Genomic DNA, 18,246 nt, shown 5'->3' with positions numbered 1-18,246 from the left:
AAATGTGCATCTTTCTTTGCGATTTTAAAAAATGAAGTTGATTGTTGGTATTCATGTTCCAGCTGGGTGTTCAGGGAAGTTTTCTAGATAGTAAAGCAATTCAGAGGGAGAGTGGGTAGAGGAGAGGGAAGGTGGGGTGGGGGAAAGAGAGAGCATACAGTTTCCTATACTAAAAATAGCTTCTTAGACTGATAAAATGGCATTGAGTTTGCCCTGATAAAGTAGGTTGCAGTTGTTGATTGAATTGTCCAGCCGCAAAATATTTTACTGCTGTTGTTTCTGCAACCTGTCTGCTTGCATCCAAATGCTTGTTCCATTTGTTCACAAATATTGTTTTTCATTATCTCCAGCTTATTTTAAAAAACCACATTTGAGCTTGCTGATTTTAAAAATGAACCATTGCCATTTCTGTTGCATTGTTGCAAGTGCCATTGCTGCTTAAGATAACAGCAATAAAACCAGTAATAAAAACATGATTAAACTCATTTAAATCCTGTTAAAATGCACACATGCCAACCTGAATAAAAAGGTGCAAACTTGCTTCCCAACAGAAAATAAAAAAGGGGAGGACATACCCTAATGTGGTCTGGATTAGAGAGAACATCAATCCATAATTTGGTGCAATATTAAGAAGCCTTTCTTTTAAGGACCATTGGGCTCATCTGCTGACTTCTTCCCCTCATGCATCATGATTCCCTCCCTCCCTTCCTCCTTAGTGTTTGGCAAACCATCCATTTGCCTTTTTCCAACCTGGTAAACCAGAGTTTGTGTTTGCCCTGCAAACCACCATTGGAAATGATGGTTTGATCCTGGTTACCAATCCTGGTTTGCAGGGCAAACACAAACCCTAGTTTGACAGTTCAGATGAAACAGCAAAATAGGATGTGCCAGAAGCCAGGAAGGGAGGGAATAGCATTGTGTGAGTCCATGTATCTTTTAAAAGTTTTAATTATGTCTGTTATGTCTGAACCGGCTCACATGTCTGTGCTCTATTTCAAAGTCATTTGACAGAATTGGAGATTATTTTATTGACTTCTGGACATACCATTATATGTAGCTCTTTTTCAATCCTATGTATGTTTACTTAGAGGTAAACCCCATTCTGGTCAGATTACAGATTTCAGCCTTAGCTGAAATAAAGACACAAGTTTAGATTAAAATACAGTGCATAATATATAAGGCTATATATAATTTTATAGATACAAATGCACTGAATTCTAATGTCACAGTTAGCTCCAAGGCTCAGATTACTATAACTAACTGCTTTATCTGATGATACAGTTGTAATTACATGGTGTTATCTATTTTTCTATCTACTCACACTGAAGTTTCCCAAATCATGCTGTGTGTCAAGTCATTAGCATGATGAACAGACAAATATTCAGTTATAAAAAGATTATCTCTGTAATTTGCATCCTGAGGGCTAACATGGAATAGATAATAATTTATATCATTACTATTTGTTTAGTAGATCTTCTAAAATGATTTAATGTAATAATAAAAGACTTGCAAACAACAAGCATCAGTTGCTTGTCAACAATATACCTGCATTTAATAAATATTGAAAAAGAAAAAATAGAGAAAAGAAGCAGGGATTAAAGATGCGGCAGATTAAAATTCCTTAATCTGTTTATAAACATACGTAGGTCTCTTGTATTGACTCAGACAACTGGTGCATCTAGCTGGGTATTATCTGTTTCAATTTAGGGTCATGCAGCCCTCATCTTTATGAGTCTTCAAATGTGTATTGAAGATCTATTTATTTCCAGTTTATTTTCCTTGAAAGCATATTAGTCTGCTGCTGATGCTTCATCTGGTGCTGAATTGCTTTATTTGTTTTTAATGATATTATCCTGGGGTGAACAATATTGTTGCCTATTTCCACTGCTATCTTTTCGGAGGGTTTAAGGTGAATTGTGATTGTACATTTTATGTTTATATCTTGTAAACTGCTTTAACTGCCCTTTAGTCGGGCTAAAAAGTCCTTAATCAATATACAAAGCAGCTGTCCAAAGCATTGGGCAGAGTTATTTTCCATTTTGTACTACTTATAATCTTTTATCTAGTGATACAAGGAATTTATATTGGGGTGCTATGGAGACATGATTAGGCAAGGAAGAGTGCCATTGTGTTCATGTCTTGTTTGTGGACTTCCCCTAAGCACCCGATAGGCCGCTGTGAGAACAGAATGTAGGACTTTGTTGTGTAATTCAGCAGGGATGTTCATAATATCTGATTATTTTGATTATACGTATTTTGATTTAGTTTCAGTAAGGCAAGGGGGATGATCCAAAGGCTTCCCAGAAAAGGTGAGCTTTGAGGAGGGGGTGCACAGATGAGGCTGCATCTCATCTGCATAGGCAAACTCCTACTTATCAATGAAATCAATATAATAACTCCACAGCTTAATATTTCCAGAACATATAATCTTGTGAAGACGAAAGCAACTGAATTCATTTCCTCCTCCTGCTTTTTAGGGAATCCAGTTCCTCATAGAAAATGACCTATTGCAGAATACTCCTGAGGACATTGCACAGTTCCTCTATAAAGGGGAAGGGCTAAATAAAACTGTCATTGGAGATTATCTCGGTGAAAGGTAAGTAGAGAACAACCTGTGTGTCTTTTTATGTTAAGCTTGACATGGAGAGCCATGCTTTCATTCTTCTTGTTCTCTTTGACCATGGCTACAAATCATGCACATCTGTAAGAATATATACGCCATGCGGAAAAATAGGAACACCTGAGAAGTTTTTCAGTATGACTATGATGCAGAAATATCACCCCCACTACCCAACAGATAAAAATGTACTTTGAGGTTTTTTGTTTTTGTTTTAAAATGGTTAAATATTTATGTTGAAAGCATATGGTGACCACAGTCCAGCAAACCAGCAGTGCATCTCAATGGGCAGCTGTAGAAAGCAGAGAGTCTGTAGGCACAGACTTTATCCTATCAACTCTGGCTTCCCTACTAAGTCATTTGCAATATTCAACTTACCTCCTTATATAAGCACATTTATTATTTATTCCTTTGATAGGAACATAGGAAGCGGCTATACATGAGACCAGGTTGTTTGTCCAAACTATCCCAGTAGTGTCAACTTTGTTTGGGCAGTAGTTCTCCAGGGTCTCAGGTGTTCACCTCACCTGCTGCCTGATCCTTTTAATTGCTGTGGATTAGACCTGGGGCCTTCTGCATATGATATATATATTCTATGATTTAGCTGTGGGCCCTTCCCTATCCTTGTAAGGGATCTCCAACATTGACTCATAGCCTTTCTCATAATGTGCTTCCTGATCCTTCTTACTGGAAATGCCATGGTTTGGATGTGGAACCTTCTGTGTTCCAAGTGTGTGCTCTACCAGCAGCCCATATAGGTTTATGAATTCCAAGGGGCATTTTCTCCATTGCATTTCTATTCTTCTGAAACTCAGAGATCTTAAAAATAAAAATCTAGATAGGAATGCATGTGGTTGGGCAGGGATTGTTTCTTCTAACTGGAAGCAAAATGACACATTGCACAGGTGTATCTTCTTTACACATGCTTTCCTGAGTAGAGGAAACACTTATAAAAATAAGTGTATAGGATTAATGATAATTAAATGCTTGGGTTTTGTGATGCAAATCTCGGGAGGTTTCAGAGTTAGATTTTGACAATCATGTGTGGCATTTAATGTTGAGACCAGAGAAGAAGAGCCTGCTAATCTTAGGAGACAGCTGGCTACATAATTATTAGCTATCAGCAAGGCTACTGCCTGTCCTAATAATAGTTCTTTTCATCTGTTTAATGTTGTCTTCTGTGAACATCTTATTGGTGGTAAAATATAGTTTAAGCAGGCACTTCAGAGGAATTGCAGCATCCCCTAGCTTTTAATGTGAACAAATATTAAACATAAAGGCCATTCTGGCTACAAATTTGATCTTTAAAATGTAGAACCAAAACTGCAATCAATGTATAGCAAAGACTGCAAACTTAAATCATCTTGAGAGCTTCTTTATCCAATTTAACCTGGATTTCCTGGTCTGCAAACAGCTTCAGGTCCTTCACCCCCCCCCCCCTTATACGTGACTGAAAATAGTACAGACTCTGGCAGAGAGTATCTTAATAGATACCAGATGCCTTATTGTGATGTAATGCTTCTTGGAGATGAAAATATGGGGTATTGTTCACAAGCTCCGTTGCAGTCACAAAATGGCATGAATAAAAGTAGTAATTCATACTGGAGGAGTAGATACTCTCAGTCTCTTTGGGTGTGAATATCTAACATGGTATTTCAGAGTTTCTTAGGAGTAAGGCTTTCTTGTGTTTCTAATGTAGGCAGTTGAAAGTTAAAGAACATTGTTCTGCAACAGAACTGAGCTGCTTTTTTGTGTTGTTCCTAATTTATGTCAATAAACTGTGGCTAATACAAATTATATTTTTAAAAAAGAAAGTGTAGCTAACTATGTACATCTAGAGTGGGGAACATTTGTTCTGTGGGTCTAATTAAACCTGCTAGGCCTTCATATTTGCCCTGTGAGGCCATTCTTGCCAAGCTGCGCCCACCTGTCCTATACCTAACAAATAGCTCAGGAGGCCAGGCCTAGTGAACACAGCAACTCTTCCCAGTAGATCTTGCCCCAATGAGGCAGTTGTGTGGACTGTATGAAAGTTTTGTAGCTTAATACTTAGCGGCACTGTGGAACTAGGAAGTGTTTAGAACTGCAGTCCTAGCCATGTTTACTTGAAAGTAAGTCTCATTGAATTTGGTAAGATTTACTTCTGAATAACAAGCTTAGGATTGTGCTGTACCACTTGTGAATGGCATGTCAGTTCAGGGGAGATAAGTTTTAGCCAAGTGCGTATTATCTTTAGCAAGTTATTTAGTGTCTGAGAATTTTCCAAACACTTTCTCGGCATTTCTTCCGATGGTTAAATGTCTATATGTATACTAAAAATATATTTAAAAGACATCCTCATGTGCCCATCTGTCTTTGGGGAGGATCAGCTTGCAGTGCAGAAATGTACAATGTATGCAATAATTTAAATGTTTGAGATGGGAAGTTCAAACTGAATTTTGTAGCTTTATTTTATAGCTTTAAGGTTTTTAAATTTTATAGCTTTAAGGTTCTGGGCAGGCAAAACTATATTTTTTCATTTCATTTATCCTCCCCAAAATCATGTGGTCATTATTTATTTCTATTTTACAGATGGATGACAACTGTGTTGTCACTATTTCTGTTTTATACATGAACTGAGCCTTAGGGAGAGTTTCTTGTCAAAAGCCACCCAAAGAGCCCATGGCTAAGCTACAGTTGGTCTTCACATCCACATCTAAATTTCACTTCCAGAGCACTGTTCTTTATTGGTGGGTCAGGACCCACAAAAGGGTGATACCAGGACCTAATATGGGTTACCCTAGTGGTACCACCACTACTTTCTTTTTTAAAAAAATCATTAAACCACAAAAAGAAAGTCTGAAATATTGTGAGTGTCTTTATGTGTGTGTGCCTGGGAGAAAGGTGGGATAGAAATACTACTACTACTACTACTACTACTAGTAGTAGTAGTAGTAGTAGTAGTGTGCAGAGACAAAGTTCTTGCACTCAGCTGAAAATACTGCATATTTTTTTTTACTCTGAACTAGTCTTAAACCTTCTGCATTTACCACTCGCTTCTTGTAGTGAACCAGATTTGCATGCAGGACAACAAATAGTTTTGAATAATTTTTTATGTAACTGACAGATGGAAAATCGGAAGTCCTTTTTATTCTTCTCCTCTTTTCTCTCTGTCTTTTCTTCTATAAGTTTGTTCTTTTTCTCTTTTCTCTTTTGTTTTCCTTTGGTGTCCTCTGCTCTGGGCCGTTATTGGGGTCCAAGGATTACACACACATGGGTGGGTGGATGGAAGGACCCTGAGTGAGAAGGCAGAGAAGGGAAGACTTCCCAGGGTGAAAGACTGGGAGAAGAAAGGAAAGCTCTCAGGGCCCACCACTTTGTGTGAGACGGGGCTTAATGGCTACCTTTGAGAGAGGACTGTGTTTTCTTTTCTCTTTCTCTGTTTTTGTGTTTCGTTTTAGAATAGTTTCTTTTATCTTATTGTATCATGAAAAAAGCTTGAATAAGAGCTTATAAAAATTGGATAGCTAATGGTGGCCGGTTGCCATAGATGGCAAGGCATTGCATGCAGGCACTAGCTGGTCCACCCATTAGCAAGGTGAGGTGGTAGCCTCAGGTGGCAGATCCAGCCTCCTCTGCCGCCTCTTACCTCCTCCTCCTCCATGCCCAGCCACCCCCTTTGCCACTAGCTGCCACTTCGGAGGCAGCAGCAATGGAGGGGGGAGGAGGTGTCAGGGTGGGAGCAGCATTTTCTGTTTTGCCTGAAGCAAGCTGGCCCTGTGGAAGTGAGTCAGTGGACCGTCATTGGCAAGGGCAGGAAGACCAGGACAGAGCAGTTCAGCCTCCCTCTGCATCCAACATAGAAAGCAAGTAGTTTGCCAGAAGAGGGAAATCCCCTCTTTTGAACCCAGCATAGGACTGCAGCGGACCCCTGGACAAGGGACAGAATTTTCTACCCCTCCTCTACCAGCTTCCACCCTGCTAGAAAATACAGACTAGAAATGACTGCACCATGTCCAGATAAGGTTGAAGTTGTGTACTGTATAACCAAGAGGGAAACCTAGAGGTATTTCTCCGAAGGATTCTTCTTGAGTGTATTTTCTAAATAACGTTAATTACTTTCTTTATTCCATTCCCATTGAGGATAAAAACATTCCTTTTGATGCGTTGATCTACTAATTTCCCCTTGGCAAGAGCTTCTATTGTATTTATAACAGCCACAACTTGCTCACATCCTATTTAATGAGTGGAGTTTTCAACATATTAATTAAAATACTTGAAAAGGTTTGTTATGTACACTTAAGGAGGCGATTCAGGCACCTGCTTGCTTTAGAAACCTGCCTACCTGTTGTTGAGTTAGAAGCTGATCTGCAACATTTTCATTTAATGATGTGATTCAAACACACCCTAAGGATTACAGGGCATCTGAGTCCAGTAGTATTGAAATTCAGAATGGTGCTGTGTCAAAGAATAACTACCTTAGTTGTATTACCATTTTTCTCTCTTTTTTTTAAATAAAGAATAAAATATGCATAGTTCATAATTCATGCCCTTATATGAGTTTATATTTTGTACAGTGCATAGGAGAATAAAATGTAAGTTGCTTATTATAATATTAAATTGACTGATGCTCTTCTGCTGCACAGCTTTAATAGTTCGTAATTGCACTGGATTTTATTAGAGTCCTGAGATTTCCAGGTTTGATTTAAAGGGGGGAAAGGTTTCTAGTCCTCATGACTGTAATGCCAAGTTTGAAAATGTAATGGCAAACTGAAGCCCAAGCTCATTCTTTCTTCCTAACTCCTGGGAATTCTGGGAAGCCTGTAATTCTGGGAATTGCATATTTGTTCCATTGCCTTTGAGATGGGAAACTGCATGTACAAACAAGTTGCTTGTATAGCTTTTTACTCCCACTACAGGCAACTGAGAACAAACATGGCTCATATTCGGTTCAACTTGACTGCCAGTTCAGATACAGAGGGTTCTTGGGTCCTGCAGGTGACTACTTGCAAATTGAACTTATTTGCACCCTGTTTGAAAGCAAGCCAGAAGAAGTTGAGTTCTGCACTGGCTGGATACTTGATGCATTTATTGCCGTTGTTAAATATGTATCCTGCAGTTTTCAAGAAAAAATCCTTCTCTCAGGGCAGCTAACAGCATGGTTATTTGTTAAGGGGGGCATTGCGTTGGACTACCTCAAATTGGATGTTGTCTGGCCTATGCTAAGCATGGATGTCCTTGTTGAGTGAGTGGTTACTCCACAACTTTAGCCCTGCTTTAAGTATCATCATATTCTGGATCCCTGCTTCCCCTTCTTGTGTACATGTGGTTATTGTGCAGGATCATCTGAGGAACGATGTTGGTATATGACACACCAGTGCCACGCCTCTTAACTGGGTCAGCTTGGTGTGCATCCAGTATTTCACTGTGGTTGGGGAACTGGATGTGGGAATATTGTTGGACCTCAGTCAAGATTCAAGTTCTAGGCAATAGGGACGTGAGACCAGGAGTTGGGTGTCAGTCAGCCCTCATGGGCTAGAAGTGAGTGTGGTCTGAAACAGGCAGAGGTCAGGTAGCAGTGAAAGGATCAAAGGGAGCAGGAGGGTAGACAGCCATCCCTACCATTTTAGGCAGTTGAATTTGGGGGCAACAAATAGTTGGTTATTTAATTTATTATTATTGTGTTTTTATTGCCAGGGGATAGCAAGAGGCACTTGTGAGATTTTCTGCCCCAGGTGCAAAAATAACTCAACTGGCCTTGAAAATCATGCAGCCTGATTGTGGAGGGGAGGATTTGCTGCTCCCCTTTAGGCAGCAAAGTGTCTTGGGTCAGCAGGGAGTCTCACTGTGCAAAAGATGAGTGCTGTAGGCTTAAGGAGCCTTGGGCTTTATAGGACCTGGGACAGGTGGGTGCAGCAACCTACAAGGCAGTTCCAGAGTTAAGTTCTGCGGTGGACATTTGAGTGCTGGTGCCATAAGAGATAAGGCACCGGAACCTGAGTGCTGGGAAGCCCTAGTTCAAGTCACACATGTATGTATCTATGCACACCAATGCCACCTAGGTAGCAGAGGCTAAGCAAGAGAAGGGACAAAGGACCATTGGGACACCTGTTATTGATGAAGCCCAGATTCCCTTTGGTCATGTGAGCAGCCAAACCTTGTGGATAGGCAGGCTGGGGTAAAAAGAAGTCAGAATATTGAAATGAATTGCCGCTGACATTTTACTCTGTGTGTTTTATTTCACAGGGATGACTTTAATATTAAAGTACTTCAGGCTTTTGTTGAACTCCATGAGTTTGCTGATCTCAATCTTGTACAAGCCTTAAGGTGAGCACGCTAAAAAAACACCTCTCTCACAACTTTTCCCTAAATATATTTGCAATTTTTAAGCAGAGGCCACAAAAATAACAGAATCTTCCCCCCAATGCCTCAATTTGGTGAGCAACACAAATAACAGTGTGTGTGTGTGTGTGAGAGAGAGAGAGAGAGAGAAAGAGAGAGAGAGAGAGAGAGAGAGAGAGAGAGAGAGTGCGAGAGACTGAAATATAAGGTTACGAATCATATAGCTAAAGAAAAGAAGAATTTCAGGCCATGTTGATAAGTCACAGCAAATAGTGTTAGAGACTACCTTGACCTATTATGGTTTGAACCTTCACCACTGATAACACAATGTTACCCAAAACAGTAAATAACTCCTCTTTCAAGTTTGGCATGCTGTTAAATGAAGGATATAAGTTTTGTTGCCTATATAATTCAATATTACCATCAAATAATTTGTTTCATGGTGCATTTCAATAATGTATTTTGAAGGGTCAAAGGGGTGTTATAAGCAGAGCAGCATTGCTGGCAATAGTGTTAATGAACTCTGCCAGAACTCACCCAGGTGGAGATGAGTGATTACTCTAGTTGCCTTTGGACTTAATGTTAACCCATAGCATTACAAGAATGGTTGTGCAGTGAGGAAATTGCAAGCTTCTTTTTCCAATTAACTGTACTTTTGTGTTGTAGCCAAATCCTAAACCATGGTCAATCTTAACTGTAGTTTACTATTGCAAGCCAGTTTCATAAAAGCATGGTATGAAATTGTTTAGTTTAGTAAGTCCTAGTTAGTACTAACTGTGGTTTGTTTGATTCAGATGTTATGAGTCATGACAAGATATGATTAGTCTAAAACAGAAGTGAAAGGTCCCAGAACTGTCCATGTGGCCACACCGGACAAGAGGAAAGGGAGGAATACATACCATGATCCTGGGTTGGGTGTAATATTACGCCAGGAAGCATGATTTTCTCCCACAATGCACAAGTGGAGAGCCCTCTTGGGCACAGTCATAGTAAACCATCATCTGTGGCTCATTGTAACACATGACTGGGGCATCTGATTAACGTAAGCTGCTAGGCTACCAATTTTATTTTGGGGGGAAACTAGAAATCAGTGCTGATCTACAGAGACATAGTGTTTGATAGTGTTGTAGCAAGAGATACTGTAGTGGGTGATATCTGACATGCAAGTTAATGTATATCTTTGCAGGCAGTTCCTGTGGAGTTTCAGGCTTCCGGGAGAGGCTCAAAAAATAGATCGCATGATGGAAGCTTTTGCTTCACGTTATTGCCTTTGTAACCCTGGAGTCTTTCAGTCTACAGGTTAGTGGTGACGGCTTTCCTAGCCTGATTGTGTTTATTGTGTCAGTAATATTGGGTAAAAATTGGATGACAAGAAGCTAGAAACCTGTAACAATCTTGACTGGAGAGAGCACAAGAGTCCAAGCTCATTTCTCTGGCTCAGTGTCTCCACTGAGACTCATGGTTCCTCTCAAGAGACCCAAGTGGGAGAGGTGAACTATTCATCTCTTTAGTCTAGCCTGCTTTGGAATGTTGTTTAATGGTAATTAAGTTACCGGAAATTGAGACTAATTTGTGAGTGGTTCAGGCATGCTCTTTTCTAAAAGCAGTAAATCTTCATACAATCACTTTAGCTACCTCTTTTCTGGCATACATAAGAACTTTGGGTGGGTTCAAAGCTCCGGTTGCAAAGTGTGACTTATCACCCTTGGGGTTTTGGGAGAAGAGAGGGGGCTTCTCATGCCCTTGCTTTCTTATTAATAACTAGCCATGGGCTGGTTTTATGAAGAGTAATCATTCCGCTTTGATGCTGCATTTCAGATACATGCTATGTGCTGTCCTTTGCAATCATTATGTTAAACACTAGTCTACACAACCACAATGTCAGAGACAAACCAACAGTGGAGCGGTTTATATCTATGAATCGAGGTATTAATGAGGGCGGGGATCTCCCCGAGGAACTGCTGCGGGTAAGCTGCTTTTACAACGGCAAGTGTGCCGACTTTCTGCTTTTGATGTGGGGCCAAGAAACAAGTGCATCAATTTTGGCACTGATCTCTTTGGGAACCAACACAGTAGGATTTATTACCATGTAACATTGGATCTCTGGAGAAAGAATTCTCTCAGTAATGCTAGCTTGAGAATAGCTGGCTTGCTCCCAAGGACAGCAATCAGTCTTTAGGATTGGGAACTGTGCTGGGAACTGAACTGGGGTTTCCCCAGTCTCCAGGTCCACCACTACAGCCACTACTTTACACTTGCTTTTGTTCAGTTGTGTTTATACTTTAGGCAGCATTTTGAACCAACTCTCTTGTGTGAGCAAGGGGCCATTAACTGTGATGGTCCTCCACACATCTACATAACTGACGTTGGTACATAAGAAGCTGAGTCAGACCTCTAGTCCATCTAGCTCAGAGCTGCCTGTGCTGTGTGCAAATGGCTCTCCAGAGTTTCTGGCAGTCCTAAACTGGAAATGCCAGGGATTGAATCTGGGGCCTTTTTGCATGCAAGACGTGCTCTACTACGGAACCTTTCCTGAATAGGAGATCCATCTCTGAAGATGAACAAATGCTTCCAACACAAATGGTTAACTGTACATTCACCTATCATGGTTATGTGTTGACCAAGCTGGCCTCTGCTTCTTCCCTCACATTCAACTACCATAGTACTTCTATGTCCTGCTGAATATGGAAAGATGTTTATGATTTTTTTATATATATATAACAAGTGTGTATCTTGCAGGTAGATGCTTCTTCCTGCAGATTTCCAAAGTAGAAAAATCTCATTAGCCTTTTTGCTTTCTGTAAAGTGGATGATTCTCAAAGTGAGAGATTCATGCAAACCCATTTTACCTGATTCAGGTGTTTCCTGGTGTGTTTTGAATGGTTGAACATGTTTACAGGTTATTAAATTTTCAGTGCTTCAATTTTTGCCTTTTTTGTGACCAACTGTTGAACAATTAACATAGCTAGCGCAATACATGCTTACCTTGCCCATGAAAAGTGCAAAATTATTTGCAGATATGATCGTGCAAATAGTTTCTACGAAAATAATTGATTTTAGTTTCTCTTTGAGGTGCTTTGACAAAACCTGCTGGCTGCACCTTGCAGCCCTGGCAGTGGTGTTAAACTTTTCCTCTCCTGTTTTCTTCCAGAATTTATACGAAAGCATTAAAAACGAGCCCTTTAAAATCCCAGAAGATGATGGGAATGATTTAACTCATACGTTTTTTAACCCAGACCGAGAAGGTTGGCTGCTGAAATTAGGTCAGTAAGTGGGTAATTTCCCTGATACTTTATTTTGTGTATTAGCATGTGCTGCTTTTGTTATCCCCCCCCCCGCCCCACTATTACGTTGAAAATTTAATGCAATGGAATCAGTATTAGTTTCTGCTCAAATATTGCCAACCACTTTACATAATTCTTTTGTCTTATTACTACTTTATTATCCTCCTACTTCACAATTTTGAGTGAAGTTTGATTTCCAGCTTCTTGGGGTTGAAAACCTCAGCCGAAACCGAGTCCCGGCTCTTTCTTTCGTAAAGGTAGCAGAATCTGATAGATTACAGGGTTGTTGTTGTTTAAAAAAAACTTTAAACCTTTTCCAATAATGCTGTTGTGTTGATTCACAATTAGGTTTTCTGTGCGGTCACACAAAAGAACACACCTCTCTCTTCCAAAGGTTATTCCTGTATGTCTTTAGTCCCCCCCCCCCCAAACCCTGGTACTTGTTTATTTCTGTTGGTTTGATTTTTGGCTATGATTTTTTAATGAGTGGTTTAAATGTGCCTTCTTGTTTTCCTTATGGCCTATGACCTATCACCTTTCTGTTCTGTGACTGGCTGTCTCTGCTTATTCTGCATTAGGAGGTACGTAACTGATGGCTTTCTATCCCCTCTCTCTTGTTCTGTTGCTCATTCTCTCTTTGATTTTACCCTCCCCGCCTTCCTCCTTGTCTTCCTCGTTGCTCAGTTTCCATTATTACAGCATTTGTGGGGTTACCATGCTTGTCACTTAATACCACTAACTTCAGTCTGGCGAAGCCAATGGGATTCTGGTCATGCATAAGAGCACAAATGTTAGCTGCTAGCTCATGTTTGAAATGCTCAACACTTAGCAGTTGACGACCTCGATATTCAGTACCAGTTCTGTGCAGCTTGATCCATATGGGATTGGTGAGCTAAGTGCCCCCAATTTATTTATTTATGTATAAACAAACAAACAAACAAACAAACAAACAAACAAACAAACATACCCTATCTGTTTTCCCAACAAAGTTTATTGCAACTTTCCCCTCTACCCTTGATGCCTCTGTGACAGGCTTGGACAGTTACAGAGAGCTACTGTAACCCTAAAAATAATCATGCAAAGACATTAAGTGTCATGGACTTACCACAAGACTCTAAATTAGAGATTTTGGATTAGTAAGTGGAAACGTTTGTGGCTGCTTGTTCAGACACAGATGTCTACATGAATGGGAAAAGCAGTGTCGGTTCTGAAGAGAAGCTCTAGAATCATTTTGCAGGAAATAAATCTGAGAGGAAGGATTCTTTAGACAGTATCACACACAACCTTCATGTGCTTCAGAAATAGAATTGTTCTTGTAAGGAAACAGTATGTTAAGATGTTAGCACTCCTTTTCTTTTTTTAAATAAGTATTTCCATCTGAACTGTATCATAAGTCCAGGAGCCTATTTGTTCTGTGCACATTTTTATGTGTATGTTAAAGAGTTTATTTGAACAAAGCTGGAGACCTCCTGAGTCAGTAGGAACCTGAAACTTTTGGCAGCTGGTTGGTGTTTGAGGGCCAAAGTGTGCGGAGTCCATTCAGGCTCTTTTGAAATGTGAGGTAGCTTAGTTACAAACTTGGTCTTAATGAGACAGTCTTGCCAAAGATCAGGTTTTGTTTGGTCACCAGTGAATTTAGACCTTGTTTCTGCATTGTTTGTTTTAAAATGCTGATATAAAGGCCTAATCCCAACCAGGTTCAGAGGCAGCTTTGGGTCGTTGTTGAAAATAAGGTGCATTGAGACCCCCTTGACACTTTTTCCATAAAGACTGGCCAGAAGTCTGATGTTTGTATTCTCTTAGTGTAAAGTTTCCTTGTAATCAGGGGGGCCAACTTGAATAAAATATTGGGAGGGGGCGGGTAAGCCCTGCCCTGCATAATTGATCACAAGATGCAGTGCGCACACACCATTTGAATTGCAGTGCCCATCCACTTTGTGGGGCCCCAGCTGGTCAAAGAATACACCATGCTTATTTTAAGAAGTTTAACATATAATCGCTTTATAATTGTTTAATCCTACTTCTTCTTATCTTTCTTTACATAGATCAATCACCTTCTATAAAGCATGACAGTGATTGTATTGGAGTGTGTGTGTTTGTGTGTGTGTGTTTGGAAGGAGACTGCAGACTGGGAAAAGCTAGCCAAAGATTTTCCTAGCAGCATCAGACTCTAGTTTATTTTGGGTTAGTTTGCAGGCATTGCATAAGGATTAATTGTGGGCCAAATGAGGGGGCGGTGGCTGTAATAAAATCCCTCCTTCTGCCCTTTCTAGTAGACATTCCAGCTGGACAAAGATCTCACAGGCGACAGATCCCGGGATGCAATTCTTCTGTACCAGAATTGTTTTTACTTCTAATAACACTGTCTGCTGGCAATAGCTCAGCTAAACTGTCTAGTACTAAAGCATTTGTTGTACTTAGCTGAGGTCTGGCTTTAATATTTTCCTCTTGTGCTCAAGAGGCAAATATGTTAGTTTCTTGGGTTTATTTTTGGCCGCTCTGAGGCTTTTACTGAAGATGAACTATTTTGCAGTGGGAATTAGAATGTGGAAGGGTGAGGCATCATCTGCCTTCTTTCTACTGTGCCAATTTCTGCACAAACTGGTGCCTTCCAGATGTTTGGGCCTTGGCTTGCCTGGACCTGATGGAGGGCACTAGGTTGACGATGGTTGTGATGTGTCAGTAATGATTCCCAAAGCCTTTTATTTTTCTTGTAAGGGAATGAGTCAATGAGTACTTGTCCAAATGGGTGTTCTTTTTACCAGCAAGTTTTTTACCAACATTTTGTGGAAAGGTCCACTGTTCAGGATATGCTTTTACACAGACATGGTAGCTGTTAAATCCTACCTCATTTACCATCTTTTTTCATCATAACTCTTGGTGAAGCTTTTAGGTCTCCTTGATACAATATACCTTTATTTTTAATTTAACACCTACGAATGAAGGACATTGTTCATTTTTTCCTGTGCTCTAAAGTTTCACTTAGCTGCTTTTATTGATTTCCTTATACAGTAATGTGACTTCTCTAATCTGCAAGGTGTGTGTGTTTGTGTGTGTGTGTGTGATGTTTTATGCTTCCTGTTGACTCTTCTTTCCCTTTCCATTATTAACTGACCTTATGCTATGAATGGGGTACTACTACTACATACGATTTCCAGATGACCTGTCACTTGGTTTGCTTTAAATGTTTGCCTCTAGAATTATCCATTAATTTTATAACATGCTTGCTCTGTTTGTGGAGGGAAGACAGATTGCTTTGGGAGATGCTCCTTCTTTTCAGCTGTCAGAGTGAGGATGATAGGAAGGGAGAGCAACACCTTACGCCAGAATAGTCCCTGAAACGCAGGACTTCCCTTGGGCTCCAGTTTAACTGCTTAGGTCTGCTCTGCTCTGTACATGAACACACAAAATTTGGCTCCATTTTGTCTTTTACCTGCTTCATCTCCTCCCCTGTTATTTTTATTAATGGCTGTACAGTGAGTAATGCTCAGGTTTCCTTCTTTTGAAAAAGAAGTCTGGACTCTATGTAGAGAGACATTAGAGAAACAGAGCGATTTATCTAAGTAGAGTATTATGAACGTTGAAACAGACTGGCTAAGGGGTCGGGCAATGGATCAAATGGAGTAGACTGGGCTCACAACTTGAGTGCCTTCTGCCAGATAACAAGAGCACAATAAGGAAATGCTACATTTTTTCATGTCCTGGTGAACCCCAAGAATGCCAAGTTTTGGTTTTTGTATATTGGCTGATTCAGCCCTGGCATCCATTGACTTGACTGTTCTTGGATTCCATTGACTTGACTGTTCTCTGATTCCAAACCGAGATAAACATTTGCGAATGTTGGCTTTTTCCTGTTTGTTATCTGCATGCCACCACCTCTTGGCACTAGTTCAAGTTAGTAGTCTTTGCCATTAATTTTGAAGAGGAGTTTGATCAAACTTACTGAGTTAAGATGTAAGGATCAAGATGTGGTTTAACTTGTAGAGGCTCTTACGTTGAGTCAACATGCAGCGCACCACCAACTTGACTTCATCAAGTTCTGCATCTTCGCCTTTCTCTGTTTCTGCTCCTTGACCACACCCAACAGAAAAATGTTGTTTTGACTTGTTAGGACTATGAAACATAGGCTTGTATGTGGTAGGAAACTAGAAATACACATGAATGGAATGTAAGAGCAGCACTGGGCTACGTCTGTGAGCCCTGTAATCCCTTTATGTGCTATAAGCCACCCAGAGTGCTGGGGAAACCCAGCCAGATGGGTGGGGTATAAATAATAAAATTATTATTATTATTGCTTTTGCTTTTAAAGTCATATTGGACATAACATGACCTCTAACTTTAAGAGCTTACATTGCAGAGCAGTTTGAGAAAACTGCAGGATATCCAGCATATTCCTGTGATTGTTCTGCAGTTCAAGATCTTGTTTGTTTATTTTTACAATGTATTGTGCCAACAACAAGCTCAGAGAGACAAAGCCTTGTTGACCAAGGAAGAGCTGCAGATGCTTTTAAAGCTGTGCCCTGGATTGAGCAGCCTGAGTCACTTAAAATGATTAATCCTTGGGTGAACTATACTGTTTAATGAGAGCCTGATGTTCACGGTGTTCAGTAATAAGATCAGCTGTGCTGAGAGTGAAGGCTAATGGGATTAAATAGCGGGTAAATGGATGAGGCACAGGAGGTGATGCAACTCCTAAAATCTCTTAACTGCAGAGATACGAAACCTTCAGAGTGAGAGCATCAAATCCATATCTGCATATGATTTCTTGTCTGAGGTTTGTTGATGTTTAGAACACAAAAGTACCAATATTCTGGACCTTGTTATAACACATTTCTGAGGTTTTTCTCTCCTTATATTTGTATCACCTGTTGACCACAAAATAGGGGTGCTAAAATGTGAATGGTGTGTGTGTGTGTGTGTGTGTGTGTGTGTGTGTGTGAGAGAGAGAGAGAGAGAGAGAGAGAGAGAGAGAGAGAGAGAGAGTGTGTCTTCCCAGCCTTCCTCTTCATGTTTGTGTGCTGAGTGGTGTTTCTGTGATAATTGGTTAGTGATAAAACAGATTCGACTTTGCAGTCCTATTAGCACTGAACTAATCTCTAATTAGAAGCATATAATCTTGTGAATTTACTCCTAATTCTATCGATTTACTGTAACTGATTAGGTTAGTTTATTTGTACCTAGTCACTCCACCCTCATAAAACAAAAGTTTTAACAGTATGAAAGTAATGAAAGCAACGTCAATAGAAGTTAACTCTGAGTCAAACAAACTGCAACATAAATATAAAATGCCAAATTTTCCTGGTCATTACATGTCCCCCTTTTTAAAAGGAAAAATAATTTACTTCCTTCAGATTAAGAAACTCGTGTAAGTAACTTGCGAATCCAAAAATCATTCAGTCTCTCTTCCTTTCATGGCACTATCCAGTGAGCAACTTGTGCTTTTGGAAAGTGGGGCACACAAGATGAATAAGAAATCTATCAGACAATGGCACCTCTCTCTCTCTCTCTCTCTCTCTCTCTCTCTCTCTCTCTCTCTCTCTCTCTCTCTCTGATGTGTGTGTTCTTAAGTGCACAAAGTACAGTGTTATTATGAGCAAGGTATAGTGGCTACTTGTGGTCCAATGTAGGGAAAAATGCATATCCCACCTCCACCCTCAAGCTGACTGTCAGTCCGCCAAAATCCAGTTGGGTTGGGGTTTAATTAGTGTTGAGGAAAGGACACTCTGCAAAGATTAATTTTGTTCTTTGATATTTGAGTGCAAAACTGTTGTCCAAGCAAGGTGCTTTCATGGGTCTGATAGCTTGCCGTCAAGAATAAAAGTGCATATTGGCTTACTGTCTATAGAGCCCACTTTTCATATTTTGGACAACCCAAATTTTATACATTTGTATTACCCACATATAACCCACAAAAATATTAAAATGTTCACAGTTTAAATATCACAGACACACTGGTTAAGTTGTGAGGTAGTGATTCGAAATAAAACCAGCAATACTGTAATATAGACAACTGTTGGCATGCTT

At 40.0% G+C, this 18,246-nt stretch overlaps 1 protein-coding gene across 1 annotated transcript in view; it reads left to right on the top strand.

Annotated features, from left to right (window-relative positions):
• Positions 1 to 18,246, top strand: part of CYTH3 (cytohesin 3) — a 73,952-nt gene that overhangs the window by 45,556 nt on the left and 10,150 nt on the right. Inside the window, exons 5-9 of the mRNA XM_081169659.1 lie at positions 2,478 to 2,596; positions 8,843 to 8,923; positions 10,125 to 10,237; positions 10,757 to 10,905; positions 12,090 to 12,201. Coding sequence (XP_081025785.1) covers positions 2,478 to 2,596; positions 8,843 to 8,923; positions 10,125 to 10,237; positions 10,757 to 10,905; positions 12,090 to 12,201 — 574 coding nt within the window. The remainder of the gene's footprint in view (positions 1 to 2,477; positions 2,597 to 8,842; positions 8,924 to 10,124; positions 10,238 to 10,756; positions 10,906 to 12,089; positions 12,202 to 18,246) is intronic.

Source organism: Podarcis bocagei (assembly GCF_964188305.1).
Source record: "Podarcis bocagei genome assembly, chromosome: 14".
Taxonomy (NCBI): domain Eukaryota; kingdom Metazoa; phylum Chordata; class Lepidosauria; order Squamata; family Lacertidae; genus Podarcis; species Podarcis bocagei.
The sequence above is the reverse complement of the archived record's forward strand: the minus strand, read 5'-3'. Positions and strand labels throughout refer to the sequence as shown.